Source organism: Zingiber officinale, chromosome 5B (genome assembly GCF_018446385.1).
Source record: "Zingiber officinale cultivar Zhangliang chromosome 5B, Zo_v1.1, whole genome shotgun sequence".
Lineage (NCBI taxonomy): Eukaryota > Viridiplantae > Streptophyta > Magnoliopsida > Zingiberales > Zingiberaceae > Zingiber > Zingiber officinale.
The window spans coordinates 28,936,911-28,950,964 of NC_055995.1; the positions used below are offsets into that span (position 1 = coordinate 28,936,911).

Here is a 14,054-nt window from a genome sequence, read left to right on the forward strand (position 1 = left end):
GAAGAGCAAGGAGCACATTGTGTGATTCTCTTGCAATCAAAAGGGACATTATAGGAGCCAATGTCCCAAGGGGAAGAAAGTGGTCAAGGCTCATGGAAGAAGCACAACTCAAGGGGGAGCCTCCAAGGTAAAAAGAAAGGTATCATTTATTGAGCCTACTCCTTTAAATAATGGTAAAAAGCATGCTAGTTCTAATTTTTATCATTTTAATGCTATTTACCATAGAAATAGGAAGCATGATAGCATTAAGGAGAAACATGTAGCTTTTCATGCTAAAACTACCACACCTAGGGTTAGGAAGGTAGATGAAAATATAGGCAAGAAAACAAAGAATTTTAGGTATGTGTCTAGAAACAAAAATGCTCATGGATTTAATGAAAAACCAAAAACTAAGGACTTAATGGTGGAAAATCAAGTCTTGAGGTCAAGACTTGATAAATTAGAAAAGACCCTAAAAAGGATAGAAAATATCCTAAAAGGGCAAAATGAGCATAGCCTAGGTCTAGGAGTACAAAAGTCATCCAATGGCCATAGAGGTTTGGGATACAAACCTAAGGCTAAGAATGATGTAATTTCTTACCATAGGGTTTCATATAGTTATGGAACCAACCCTAGGTCAAATGGTCAAGTCAAAAATACTAGGGAAGTCATCCCTAAGAGTATTTTTGCAACAAATGTGATTAAGACTTCTAAGAAGTCCAAAAAAGTCACAAAGAAGGTCACAAGGGAAGAAATTCCCAGAGTTGACCTAGAAAATGTGACCAAGGCTTCTAAGAAGCCTAACAAGGTCACTAGGAAGGTATCTAGGGAAGTTATCCCTAGTGAATACCTAGAGCATCCAAGGAGCACCAATAGGTTTTGGGTTCCTAGGAGCATTTTCTCTACCCCTTAGATGGGTCAGAGAGTGTCAACTCTAATTAAAAGGGTAGTTAACCCAATCATGATAAAGTTGGCACTCTAAGAGCATTTTCAAGGTTTTTGTTAACCTTTGAAAATGATAAGGATAAATGGCTTACTCTTGGAAAGAGTAAGATATGCCAAAAAAATTTGAGTTTTTGGATATAATTTTAATTGGCACAAGAAATCAAGTCTAAAGAAATTCCAAGTTGGGATGTTGGCATTGTATGAGGGACTTAAGGGCAATCTAGGACTTAAAGTTTAAGTTAGCCAATGTTTTTAGGATACTTAGATAGGTAATCTAGGTATTTCTTTTATGCTAATTTGCCATGCTTTGTTTGCCCATCATATGCCATGACATGATATTTATTTTTGCATTCATGTCTTGTTATGAAAAACACAAAAATACCATGTCATGTCATACATACATTATTTAGTTATAAGAAATTTTCTTTTGAAAATTATTTCTTTTTGATGTATGCCATAATATATCATGCATTACTTTAATTCCTTGCAATTTAAGGACAAATGACATTTATTAACAAATAACATCCTTGGTGGATGTTCATAACCTCAAAATGCCTAGATAGATATGCACAACCCTTAGATTAGGGCAAAACCAAAGTTTACATCTCACTAAGAACTATAAGGTGACTTGTATATGGTTTAGTACACATCAAATACAAGTGAGATATTAGGATGATGAACAAAACTCAAGATGTTGATTTAGTGCATTCTTGTGAGTTTTAAGTTCATCAAAACACATAGTTATGTGTTTTCCAATCATTGGGAAAGCTAATGTACAAGTCATGTGCATTGAGCCCAAGGAACATGGTTGGATATTGGTGTTGAAAATCATTTTAAAATGTTTTTGGAAAACCTTGGTGAAGACTATCTTTTGATATTACTCATCATTGAAAAGTTAGACACAAACTAGGAGAAAACACTAAAGTTTTTACAAGTTTTCTAGTTTATGTCAATCTTGGAAAATATGAAGTATTTTCTTAGAAAACTATTTTTCCATGATAATATATGCCCTAAGGAATGTCTACATGAATTTTCATAATTTTTTGAATTTTATAGAATTTTCCAGGGGTTTCTGAAATTCACTGAAATTGAATTTCAGTTTTTCAGTGTTTCAATCGATCACCCGATCGATTGAAGTGCCTCAATCGATCGGGCGATCGATTGAGAGGAGACTTCTCACGAGCAGAAGCTTACTGGATCGATCAGTCGATCGATCCACGCAGTCTGAATCGATCAGTGGATCGATTCAGCAGATTCAATCGATTGGGACCCAACTCCAATCGATTGGGGATGCTGATTTTGACTGGGAAAGTCTGATTTCAGCATTTTGAACTCCCTTCAGTCTAGGTAACCATTCCTAACCCCTCAAAACACATTTGTATATATTTAGGGTAAGTTTTCATTATGAAAACAAGGATGGATTGGTTAAGGAAGACTAAGTAGAGGTTTAGGTTGAGGTTTGATTTCAATATTGAATTTTTGAACCTCAAAACTTCTAAATTTGGGTTTCCTAAAGGTTTAGGGATTCCAAGTCATTGTTGGTGCAATGATAGAAGTTACGTGCATGTCTTTAGGGGGAGTTACTCTTTAAGGACATGAAAAATTATTTCCATACACCTTGGAAGGTGGTTTTACCTTCTTTAGTAAAAATGCTCAAGGTTGGGCATTGGAATATAATGGAGAGTGGATATCTTCATTGTTTAATGGTATATGCTCAAGGATGAGTTTTTGATGAAAATAAAGGGTATGGAACCTTTATTTGAATCGTGTTGTGAACAACGAGTGAAGTTATGAAAAACGGTGAGTAACTCTTCAGGGGGAGAGTTTCTTTTTTATGTGTGCCAATAGGGGGAGAATGTAGGGTTAAGTTAAGCCTTCATTCCTTGAAATAAGGAGAGAATGTGTGCTTTACCCTATGGGAAAAAGGGAAGGATGAAGGAAACCATCATTCTCATGTTGGCATGAAGGAAGTTTAGGCTATGATATTAGCCTAACTTACAAGTGGTATTGTTAAGTGGTATTGTTAAACATCAAAAAGGGGGAGATTGTTGGTGCAATATTTCCTAGGTCAAGGTTGACCTGGTTGACTGAGCTTGAATTGGTTCAAGCTCGAGTCTTGATATTTGAGTTTCAATGTTTGACAATACATGGAGACAAGACATGGAGATTGCAGGTGTAATTGTTCATGTGGTGAGATTGTGAAGGAGAGTCAAGTGGTCAAGGTTGACTGGATACTTGACTGGAAAATCCTGGTGAGTGAAGTCAGGTGAAAGTCCTAACTGGAAGGTTAGACAGACTATAAAGTCCTGGTGAGTGAAGCCAAGCAAATGAGAAATCCTAGTGAGTGAAGCTAGGTGAAAGTCTTGGTGAGTGAAGCCAGGCAGAAGGAAAATCCTAGTGAGTGAAGCTAGGTGAAAGTCCTGGTGAGTGAAGTCAGGCAGAAGGAAAATCTTAGTGAGTGAAGCTAAGTGAAAGTCCCGGTGAGTGAAGCCGGGCAGTTGGAAAATCCTGGTGAGTGAAGCCAGGTGAAAGTCCCAGTGAGTGAAACTAGGCAGATGGAAAGTCCTGGTGAGTGAAGCCAGACACGGGAAATCCAGGTGGATCAAGGCTGATCAGACACCTGGTGAAGATAAGTCCAAGTTGGTCAAGGATTGACCGGATACTTGGCACGAGGAAATCCAGATGGGTCAAGGTTGACCAGATATCTGGTGGAAGTTCAAGTGGGTCAAAGGATTGAACGGATACTTGGCACGAGGAAATCCAGATGGGTCAAGGTTGACCAGACATCTGGTGGAAGTTCAAGTGGGTCAAAGGGATTGATCGGACGCTTGGTAAGGGAGTCCTAGCAAGTCAAGGGTGACCAGATGCTAGGCATGATGTACCAACAGGTCATGGTTGACCGGATGTTGGTTTGAGGGATGTTTGGACTTGATTTGGCAAGTCTTACATGGGCTGGATCGATCAACCGATCGATTGGCTCATCCCCAATCGATCGGTCGATCGATTGAGCGAGTATTCACGACAAGCCTTCTCCCAATCGATCAGTGGATCGATTGGGAGAAGTGCGCAATCGCACAGAATAGCTCTGGATCGATCGGCCGATCGATCCAGAGCCCCCAATCGATCAGTGGATCGATTGGGAGGCGCGATTTCGCGCGATGGGATCTGGATCGATTGACCGATTGATCCAAGCGATTCCCAGAGCACAGAGGCGCTCTGGATCAATCAGTCGATCGATCCAAAGCCTCCTTAATCGATTGGGAGTAATCCGATCGATTGGGATCCGACCGTTGGCGTCGTATTTAGCTGCTAGCGAGCTGTTCTCTCGAGACAACTCACGACCTTATTCTCCAGCGAGCACAGATCTTCACAGAGCTTCTCCACAGAGTTCTCACCGCCAGTTCTTGAAGTTCTTGGAGGTTCTTCCTGTAGGATTTAAAAGAATTTAGATATCTCCACAATAGCATGATATTGTCCACTTTGGGCCTAGACCCTCATGACTTTTCTCTTGGGCTCTCCCCAAAAGGTCTCATGCCAATGGAGATATCTTTTCTCTTATAAACCTATGATCTTTTCCATGTGTTTCCAATATGGGACTATGTTTGCAACCTTGCAACCCCAACAATCCCCCCTTAAACAAAGGACCATAGGCTTCCCACGTCCGATCCTCGACCCACCAGGTCTTCCTGCCCCTCGGTCCACCCGACCTACTAGGACTTCATTGCCTAGTCGCAACTAGGACTTCCTGTCTGGTGTCTGATCCTCTTGATTCGAACATAGGAGCCCCCACTTTCTTTGTTCGAGGTCAATATTATACCCACATGGCTCAATCAGACCAGAGCTCTTGTGCACAGTCGGCGGTTAAACCTTCTGGCAGTCCGGGCTCTGATACCAATTGTAGGATCGAAAAGAATTTAGATATCTCCACAATAGCATGATATTGTCCACTTTGGGGCTAGACCCTCATGACTTTGCTCTTGGGCTCTCCCCAAAAGGCCTCATGCCAATGGATATATCTTTTCTCTTATAAACCCATGATCTTTTCCATGTGTTTCCAATATGAGACTATGTTTATAACCTTTCAACCCCAACACTTCCAAGTCAAGAGGCGAATCAACAGTAAGAAGAAGAAATCTAAGGTTAGGGGTTTCTTGTGAAAACTTGTAAGCTTTTGCTTGTATTTTGTTCCCTTTCCCCTTCTTCTTGTAGTGTGAGCTTATAGAGCTTGTCCGCCTTCGGTAGTTACCGAAAAGGAGTGTTTTATTAGTGGAGGGTGCGTGAGTGTGTGGATCCTTGGACTAGTCACCTCTTGTGAGGTGGATACCAAGTAAATCCTTGAGTTAGCGTTGTTGTATTAGTGTTCGTGTATTTTCCGCTGCACATCATCGCAAGAAATAAGTAACAACGAGCACGAGATCGCGCCGAGCTATTCACCCCCCTCTAGCTACATTTTGGTCCCAACAACTACAACCACTCCAATGGTTTGCCCCATTCCATCTTGGTTATGAGTAACTGTTTATAATTTATAATGAACTGATAGCATGATCTTCTGTGTGTCTCCTCACACTATGTTATCTATAATATAAATTAAATGGACAACTACACTTAGCATAAATATAGGCATTTGACCAATGTGATTCTTATTTCTAAATAAATATTTATACAAAAAGCTAGACTTTTAGTATATATTCCAACAAGTTTCTTCTTGTCCTTCACCTTGGACACCTCTTCCTTGCCATAATTATATGACACCCTAGCATATTCCTTCTTATTGGCCTTGGATGACTCTCCCTTGTCCTTGGTCACACCTCCCTTACCAATGTCATGTGCTACCTTAACACTTGACCTCCTTTTGGTCTTGAAGGGACCTAATTTGACATTTTTGGATCTTTGACCACACAAATACATGTCAAGTCCTTTAGGCCCAATAATGAACCTCTCTATAACTTTCTCCATTTTCTCAAACTTTGCCTTCAATGCTTGATTTCCAATTCTAAGGTTCTACCCCTAGAATCAACATGTCCATCATGGACATTCCTAGACCTACCCTTTCTAGGTATGTGTTTCCCTTTCTTGGTATTAATGCCTAGGTTTTCAATCACCTTCTTCTCCTTAGGCAAGATAAATTGTTTCCTTTTAGGTCTATCATTTGAAAATGATTTCCTAGGATTAACACCTGCATTAATCCTATTCCTATCATTACATCTAAAACCATAAATATGCATGGGCAAATAATTTATATTATTTCTAACATGTATGGAGGAATTTGAATCTGAAATTGAATTCAAGTTAGGGTATACCTCCCTTACCCTTGAAGCTCTCTTCTTCTCCCACTTCTTTAAGTGAGCCAATTTCTTGAACTCTCCTCTCCTTGGGCACTTTGTGTGGTAGTCTCCCCACTCATCACACGTGAAACACCTAATGTGCTTATTCTCCTTCCTAAAACTCACATTAGTTAAATCAACCTTGTTGATTTTAGGATTTACCTCTCTTACCTTTTGAAGCATTGGACACCTACTCTTATAGTGTCACATCTTACTACACTCAAAGCATTTGATGTGGTCATTTGTTCTCTTCTTGGTAGTTGAGGTGGAGGGTTGAGCTTCTAAGATCTCCTTTTCCTTGGATTGCTCCTCTTCCTCTTCACTTGAAGATGTGGACAACTCCACTTCTTCCTCCCTTGATGATGTGGATGATACCTCCTCATCTTCCTTCTCCTCCTCGGATGTTAAACTCGTGCCAACATTCGATTGGTTCTTCTCTTCTTAGACCAATGAACCCTTCTCCTTGGGCTCCTTCTCTTTTTGGATTTGTGTTGGACTCTCATGAAGCGCAATTACTTTTTTCCAAAGGTCACTTGCATTCTCGTATTCACCTACATTCAATATCGCATTAGGAGGTAATAAATTAATTAAAATTCTAGTTACCTCTTTGTCCGTCTCCAATTGCTCCTCGGTTCAATATCGACGTCGGAGACGCTTTCCCTTCTTGTCCGTTGGAGTTTTAGACTGTTCCTCTAACGCAATCCATTGGTTCTAAGTCATTTGGAACCACATCTCTATGCAATTCCTCCAATAGTCGAAGTCCTCGCGCTTGTATGGAGGTGGGATTCAGATGCCCCATCCGAGAGGTCCCTCCGACTCCATCTTCTTCCTCTAGCCGCTCTCTTGGCGATTAGTCCAACAAGAGCTCACCTAGCTCTGATACCACTTGTTGGGGCCTTGACGCCCGTTAGAGGGGAATAGCGTCTCACCCAAATCGTCACTTCCTATACTTGTTAGTACGCAGCAAAAAATAAAAAACGAACTAACAAGAAGAAAGATAAACCCTATAAGCAATAAAGAAAGACAATAAATCAAAACAAACCGTAAGACAAGGCGTTTACGTGGTTCGGAGATTAGAGCTCCTACTCTACGGCTGCCCGTAAGGTGGACGATCCTAATCTGTCGATGGATGACTCCTCGGAAATCTCCGGCTATCTCAAATCTCCTTCTCGGTGAAGAAACCTCACCACAACCTTGATACAAACACTCTTAGATTACAAGAAGAGCTTAGAGGCTTTAGAAGACTACTAATAGGGGTTAAACACCTTTATTTCGTCAACCATGCCCAAGCATCCCGAGCTCTATTAAATATAGCTCGAAAGGAAAATACTAAGCTATTTTCCTGCTACTAGTCGACCGATCCTTTAAGTGAAGCCGACCGTTACTCAACGGTCGGCTATCAGTCGACTGCTACAGTGTACCAGTCGACTGCTACAGTGTACCAGTCGACTGCTATAGTGTACCAGTCGACTGCTACAATGCTGCTACAGTGTCGCTATAGTACTGCTACAGTGTCACTACAGTAAATTCTAATCACATAGGATTTTATCCTGAGTACAATCACTTAGCACTCATCCTCACCCAACCAACCTAGACCTAGCCTTCTAGCCTTCTCCATCAGCCTCGTGTCCCTCGGATGTCTCCCCATCCTTCACGTCTTGCCTTCTGCAGCTTCTTTCGACCTTGTCCATATTGTGGGGTCTTCCTTTGCCAAGAGACTCCTCACCTCCGGAACTTCATCCATTGTCAAGTCACACTTGGACTTACGTTGCTAAGACTACATGCTTGGACTTACACCGTCAAGACTCATCCCTGGACTTTCCTCCTTTGCCAAGATCACACTTAGATTTTCATTGTTGTATCTGTATCTTGCACACTCATAATGCATATCAAATACAACAATAAACCTAACTTAAACTTTTATCCAAACATCAAAACTTAGGGCACCTAGATTACTCCAACATTAAGGACTATGGAATATTTGATTTTGGGAGTTCTAAATTGTTAGTAAAGACTTGAATAATTATAAGCTAGATTTTTAAGATTTGCTAATATGATTTATAAGTCTTGATGGTTTGTTTGATATTTCAAGTCATATTTGACTCACAGATATTGTAGTTGACCAAATGTATAATTTATACAGGACTTAGACTTCAAATTTTAGTTGAATGTAGGTAAGAAAAGAAAAATGATGCACTAAGAGGCGATTAGTGCTCATATACATCTAAACCTTAATTTTTGTGAAAACAAAAATAAGGATTTCAATTATTTTGAAATACCTCTTTCATAATTTTCATAGGATTCCTTTATCGGCACGGATTGATATAATTGATATTTATGTGTTTACTCCAATAAATGTTAGAGTTAATTACCAACAGATACAAAATATGAGCTCCAATAATATTCCTTTCTTCAGTTAGAAGCATCCTTTTAATTGAAAAAAGATTTACAAGACCTAAAAGGTTTAAAGGGCGCAATTTTAATGTTGCTTTTAATTGTAAATTCTTTGTTAGTAAATTTAATCTTATTCTCATGTTGATTCTTATTAAATCTAAATTTGGTGGAACGCACTAAACACGCCATATGAAATTTGATAAAGTTTAAGGGTGCAAAATGGAAATTCTAAAAGCTTGAAAAAACAGAAAGCGCATATATTAACCAGAGGCCCTTCATTTTTATTATCTATTAAAAGACATTCTAATTTTAAAATATTTAAAAAGTATTTTTTTCCCGCTGCAAAATGATTAAAATTTTAAAAATAATATATATATCGAGAGAAAAATTTTAAAGAAAATTTTAGAAATAGACATGATGAAGGCCATAAAAATAAAAATAATAAATTATTAATTTATATGTCTATTCTTATTTTATTTATTATTATTATTTTTTTTGCATATTATTACTCTTAAAATTATTTTAGTTTTTCTTATATTTTTTTTTGAATAAAAATAGAATCGGATTTATTTTTTTTATTATGACCAAAATATAGGGTGTCTATGACTATGACGAAGATATGGGGTGTCTTTTGAATTTTGCCAAAGGGAGGAAAAAAGGGCGACTACCCTCTTCTGACGACGCCTCGGCGGCAGCACGATAAATCTCCGACAGCAGAAAAGCCATCCTCGCTTCGGCTCCGACTTCCTCCTCGTTGAATAGGTCCAACTCAAATCTCATACAGGTACTTTTGCCGACCTCGATCTTTCCGTTTCTCTGTCGAATAACCCTAATCTGCTGATTTTGAAACTGGACTGATTTCGTTCCTTGTTCACGGATCTCGGATCTCGACGAGGCCAGACGAATCTAAAGTTTCGATTTGAAATTTGTTTTGTTTTTTCAATCAATTTCAAGGTAAGAAGGGAAGAGGATGACGAGGTACCATGTGGGAGGAAAGGTGGTGCACGAGGTCGACTTGCTGAAGCTAAGGCATTGGACATGGCGCCTTGACATTTGGCCCTTCGCGATTCTCTATTTCATCTGGCTCCTTGCGGTTGTCCCCAACATCGATTTTAGTGATGCTTTCATCGTTCTCGGAGGGTTCGCGATCTTGCACATTCTCGTGCTGCTTTTTACAGCCTGGTCGGTGGATTTCAAATGCTTAGTTCAGTTCAGAAAGGTGTGGGAAAAATTCTGATTTTTGATGTTTCCATAGTCGGGTGGCTCTCTATAATTTTGAGGTTTTATAGGGTGCCTCAAATTGATTCCTTCACTTGGTGCTGCACTGACAGTTCTAAAATCAAAATTTATGTTTGTGTTGTTACACTAGTTGGTTCTTACTATTTGTCTGGCTCTGAAGAGGTTCCTATTATGATTTAGTTAGAAATGATTCCCAAATCTATTATAGAGGCGTATTTAAATAATGCTCAAACTACATTGATTGCTTAACTTTGTATTCACTGGCAAGAAAATATAGTCTTGTTCATGGCCCTTCCAATAAGAGACAACTGGTTCTTCTGTAGTACATTCTTGGTCTTTGTCTAATTAGGTAGTTTTTAAATTTTCATCCTTTACTACATTGTTTTGAATTGGGGGGTAGCCTCTGTCATGCAAATTTTTTGATAATGATCTTTTGTTTTCTTTGTTGCATCAGGTCAATGACATTCATTCGGCAACTTCATGCAAGATAATACCCTCTAAGTTTTCTGGTTCAAAAGAAATTGTGCTTCTTCATACAAGGAAATCTGTACGGTGGTTTCTCTTTTTAGATAATATTACCTTGCACATAGATGTAATATGTCTGCTACTTCCTGACTTCTGATTGATTCTAAATGCTTTCTAGATAGAATGAATGTAATATTGATGAAAATATTTTCTTAGAAGTGAAATTGAAGGTGTATTTGACCATCACGAGTGTTATGTGATTGCCATTTATCTGTTAAGTTAAAGTAAAGATGTTACATGGTAAATAGGGATCACATGCATTATTAAATGTGATGTTTAGTGTTTTAGTATTAATGGTGTATATATGAGGATCCATGATGGGTGTATTAACATTAAGAAATACATTTTGAAACAAAATTAGGTCAATGTGGATATTTGAGGATGTATGAAGCATGTGCATTTTTAGTCTGCATGCATTGGTTAGTCAATTTGAGTTACTTAGGATGGGGGTTTTGGAGTTGGTTTTACTATTCAGAGTTCTATATTACAGTAGTTTTTGTACACTCCTAAAGCATGCTGAGGGTAATTTATTAACAACATGCAATTTACAAGTCATTAACAACCATTCAATTTAAAAACATCACCAATTTATTAACAAAATAATACATGCAACATAGTATAAACCATATGACAAAAACCTCCATGGTTTGTTAATTCATCTGTCCCTTTTTCTTTTGAATCTACCCCAATAGTTAGCTTCAAGTCTTCAAAGTTATGATTGCCCATGCAACCTTCACATTTCCACTATTCAATTCACTTCCAGAAATGGATAGTAGAGGGATGAACCACACCTAGGGACATAGTTTTGTTGCGAAAAAGTAATGAAAAAAAAGGCTATGCAAAGATTATTTATCCTCATTTACTTGATGGGAGCAGAAAGAAAAATACAAAATACCTATTTTGCTCAACATCTCCTTCCAATGTTTGAAGTGACGAGGCATCCTGGGCATATGCAAAATTTATTGTTCTGTTCATTGATAGGCACGCGAAACACTTAGCACAAGTACCAAAGTTGGGAAGAGAGGGGAAAAAAGTAAAGAAGAAAAATTGAAGGAGGAGAGAAAGTTATCGGAGAAATAAGGTTTTGTGACAAGTGTTGTTGCAAGCAGCAAGAGTGGCGGGGCTTCTAGCCGCCTGCGACAGCGAATGGCTGTTGATGGTAGCGACAAACAATTGCGAGCAATGAGCGATGGGCGGTTGCGAGGGTAGGAGGCCTGCTTGCGAAGCATGAGCCTCCAGGAATCAAGAATGGTAATAAAAGAAGAAAATAAATAAATAACCTAATTAAATAATTTCTAATCTCATAAAAATACCATTAGCCTAATTAAATACGGTTGGACTGGAATATCTTCTATATTAATTTGGTTTGGCTTGGTTTTAAATGGACAAAATAAAATCCAAATTGGACTTCAGTTTGAATCTACTTGATCTTAATCACCAATTCACCATATTTACATAAACTTTATTTGGCCCCCCCTAAACTTATGTTTATACGATTATAAAACTCAAAATACTAATTCCATTTAGCTTAATTAGATATCTATTTTTTTAAAAAATAATTTCAAATATAAAAAATTTAAATAAATAAAATTTAGTATTAATATCATTAATGATTTTTTTTTTATGTTTTAAACTTCCATTTTTAAATTTTAATGTGATTTTATGAAATTGTCAAATTTAATTCAGTTGAGTTTGAATCAAATTTCATATATTTATTTTTTTTTAAAAAATTCATAATTATAAAATTTAAAATATAATTTAAACCTAAATATGATATTTGAGGTTTCAAAATTTAAAATATTTTGAGTCTTTATTTTTTTTTTGTTTACTCTAATAATTATAATTATGTAGAACTAGTGAAATTAAATAAAAAAATATTAGTATTTTAAATTATTTTATCTAATCTAATAGCTTTTTCTAATTTATCATACCAAATATAAGAAAAGAATATTTAATGCTTAAAGTTCTTATGAAATGCTTTTAAATAAATTTCATATAATTACATAAAAATATATGTTTGTTTCAAACAAAATTATATCATCAAAAATTATTTTTTTAATCAAAATATGAACTCAATAGTCAACATTTGAAATATAATTAATAGCAGGCATCTAGAGTAATCAAATATTAATAAAAATATATATTTTTAATTAATACGTATATTTATATTTAAAAATAAAAAAGTATCAAAATTGTATAGCCATTACATGATACAGTACTGAAATCGTTTCATTTTGCTCTTAGACTGAAACTCTGGCATGACTCTAAATTTTAAACCTTGCCTTTTGCTTGCCTTCACCTTGTTAGCACCTCCAATGGTTGTTGCATCTCAATCGTTAGTAGAGCAATGAGTTTTGTAGGGAGCCTCTTGCTTGTGGGCAATTGACAATCTCACATTCGACCGATGGGTTTGTAGGCGGGTGGGCATCAGACTCGAGAGGAGGATAAATAATGTGGAAGGAGGAGTGGGCATTAGGCTCGGGATGTGAGCAGTGGGCTCATGGTAGGTTCATGGGAAAGAGGGGTAGGTGGTGAGCATCCGTCTTGTAGTAGGGTGGCGAGTGTCTGTCTCATGGGAGGGCAATGGGCTTGGTAGGAGAAGCAGAAGGGAAAGAAGTAAGGGTGGACGAAGGGCACATGGTGTGGTGGTCGGCTTGTTGGTGGGCGATGGACTTGGGAGGAGGATAAGCAAAAGAAGAGGAAGGAGGTACAAGTGGTGGGCTCTGGAGGAGTTAAGCAAAGGAAGGAGGACATTTGACTTGGGCAAGGCTGAGATTTCACAAGTTTTGGAAGGAAAAAGGCTTTCCGCATTAGAAATGAGGCACTCCGGACCATGAAAAACTAGTTTTTCTTCTGATATATCTGGGAAATGAGGCACATAAATGTCAATTAGATTAGTTGTTTTACCTCTTATATAGTGCTCTATTCTAAACTTTTTTTACTGGTGTGTTTGCTGAACCAAATTTGATAATTTTAGCTGTTTCTAAATTTAATTAAAAATTCTTGAGTGTACCAAGCATGACAATTCTGTATTTCTTTTAATTTTTAACTAATGGAAACCACCCCATACTTAGAATGCCATTCTATGTTTGAATCTGACACTATGAATCAAATATTCCCGTCATGCATACTATAGAGATGAACTATATTGTAACAAGATTGTGCGCTGCATGAAATTCTGGCTAAAATGATATCACATTGAGACCTTCATGCCACTCCCATTTTTGGGATGGTCTGCAGCAGGCCTTGGTCCCTCAGGACTTAGTTACAATTTAATCACTTGCATATAAATGGACAGTCAAAATACATAATTCAGGCAAGAACAGATATTCATACATGCATCTTGGATTTTGGTGGCAATTGGGTGGAGCACATTTATTTGTTTGAGTTTCCTTATCATAATCTTATGCAAATGGTTTGATTTGAGGCCTTTAATGGACGAAGCCTTTGGTCTCTGACGCTCTGAGCATTAAAACAAGGTCAGTGAGAAACAAATGTTGGGTCGCAATTGTTACAATAAGATGCCAAACTTCTTTGAAGGTTTTGACATGATTGGTTAGAAAATGTTGCAATACAGAATATATTTGCTAATTATTGTTAGTGATTCAATATGTTCTTTGCCTTATTATATATTACAAAGAATAATAG

The 14,054-nt window shown here is 37.6% G+C and overlaps 1 protein-coding gene across 1 annotated transcript in view; it reads left to right on the forward strand.

The window, feature by feature from the left end:
* The first annotated feature begins 9,266 nt into the window (after positions 1-9,266).
* LOC121984305 (probable manganese-transporting ATPase PDR2) overlaps positions 9,267-14,054 on the forward strand; it is a 31,823-nt gene continuing 27,035 nt past the window's right edge. Inside the window, exons 1-3 of the mRNA XM_042537180.1 lie at positions 9,267-9,426; positions 9,597-9,861; positions 10,336-10,428. Of these exons, the coding sequence (XP_042393114.1) occupies positions 9,613-9,861; positions 10,336-10,428 (342 nt within the window). The 5' untranslated portion in view covers positions 9,267-9,426; positions 9,597-9,612. The remainder of the gene's footprint in view (positions 9,427-9,596; positions 9,862-10,335; positions 10,429-14,054) is intronic.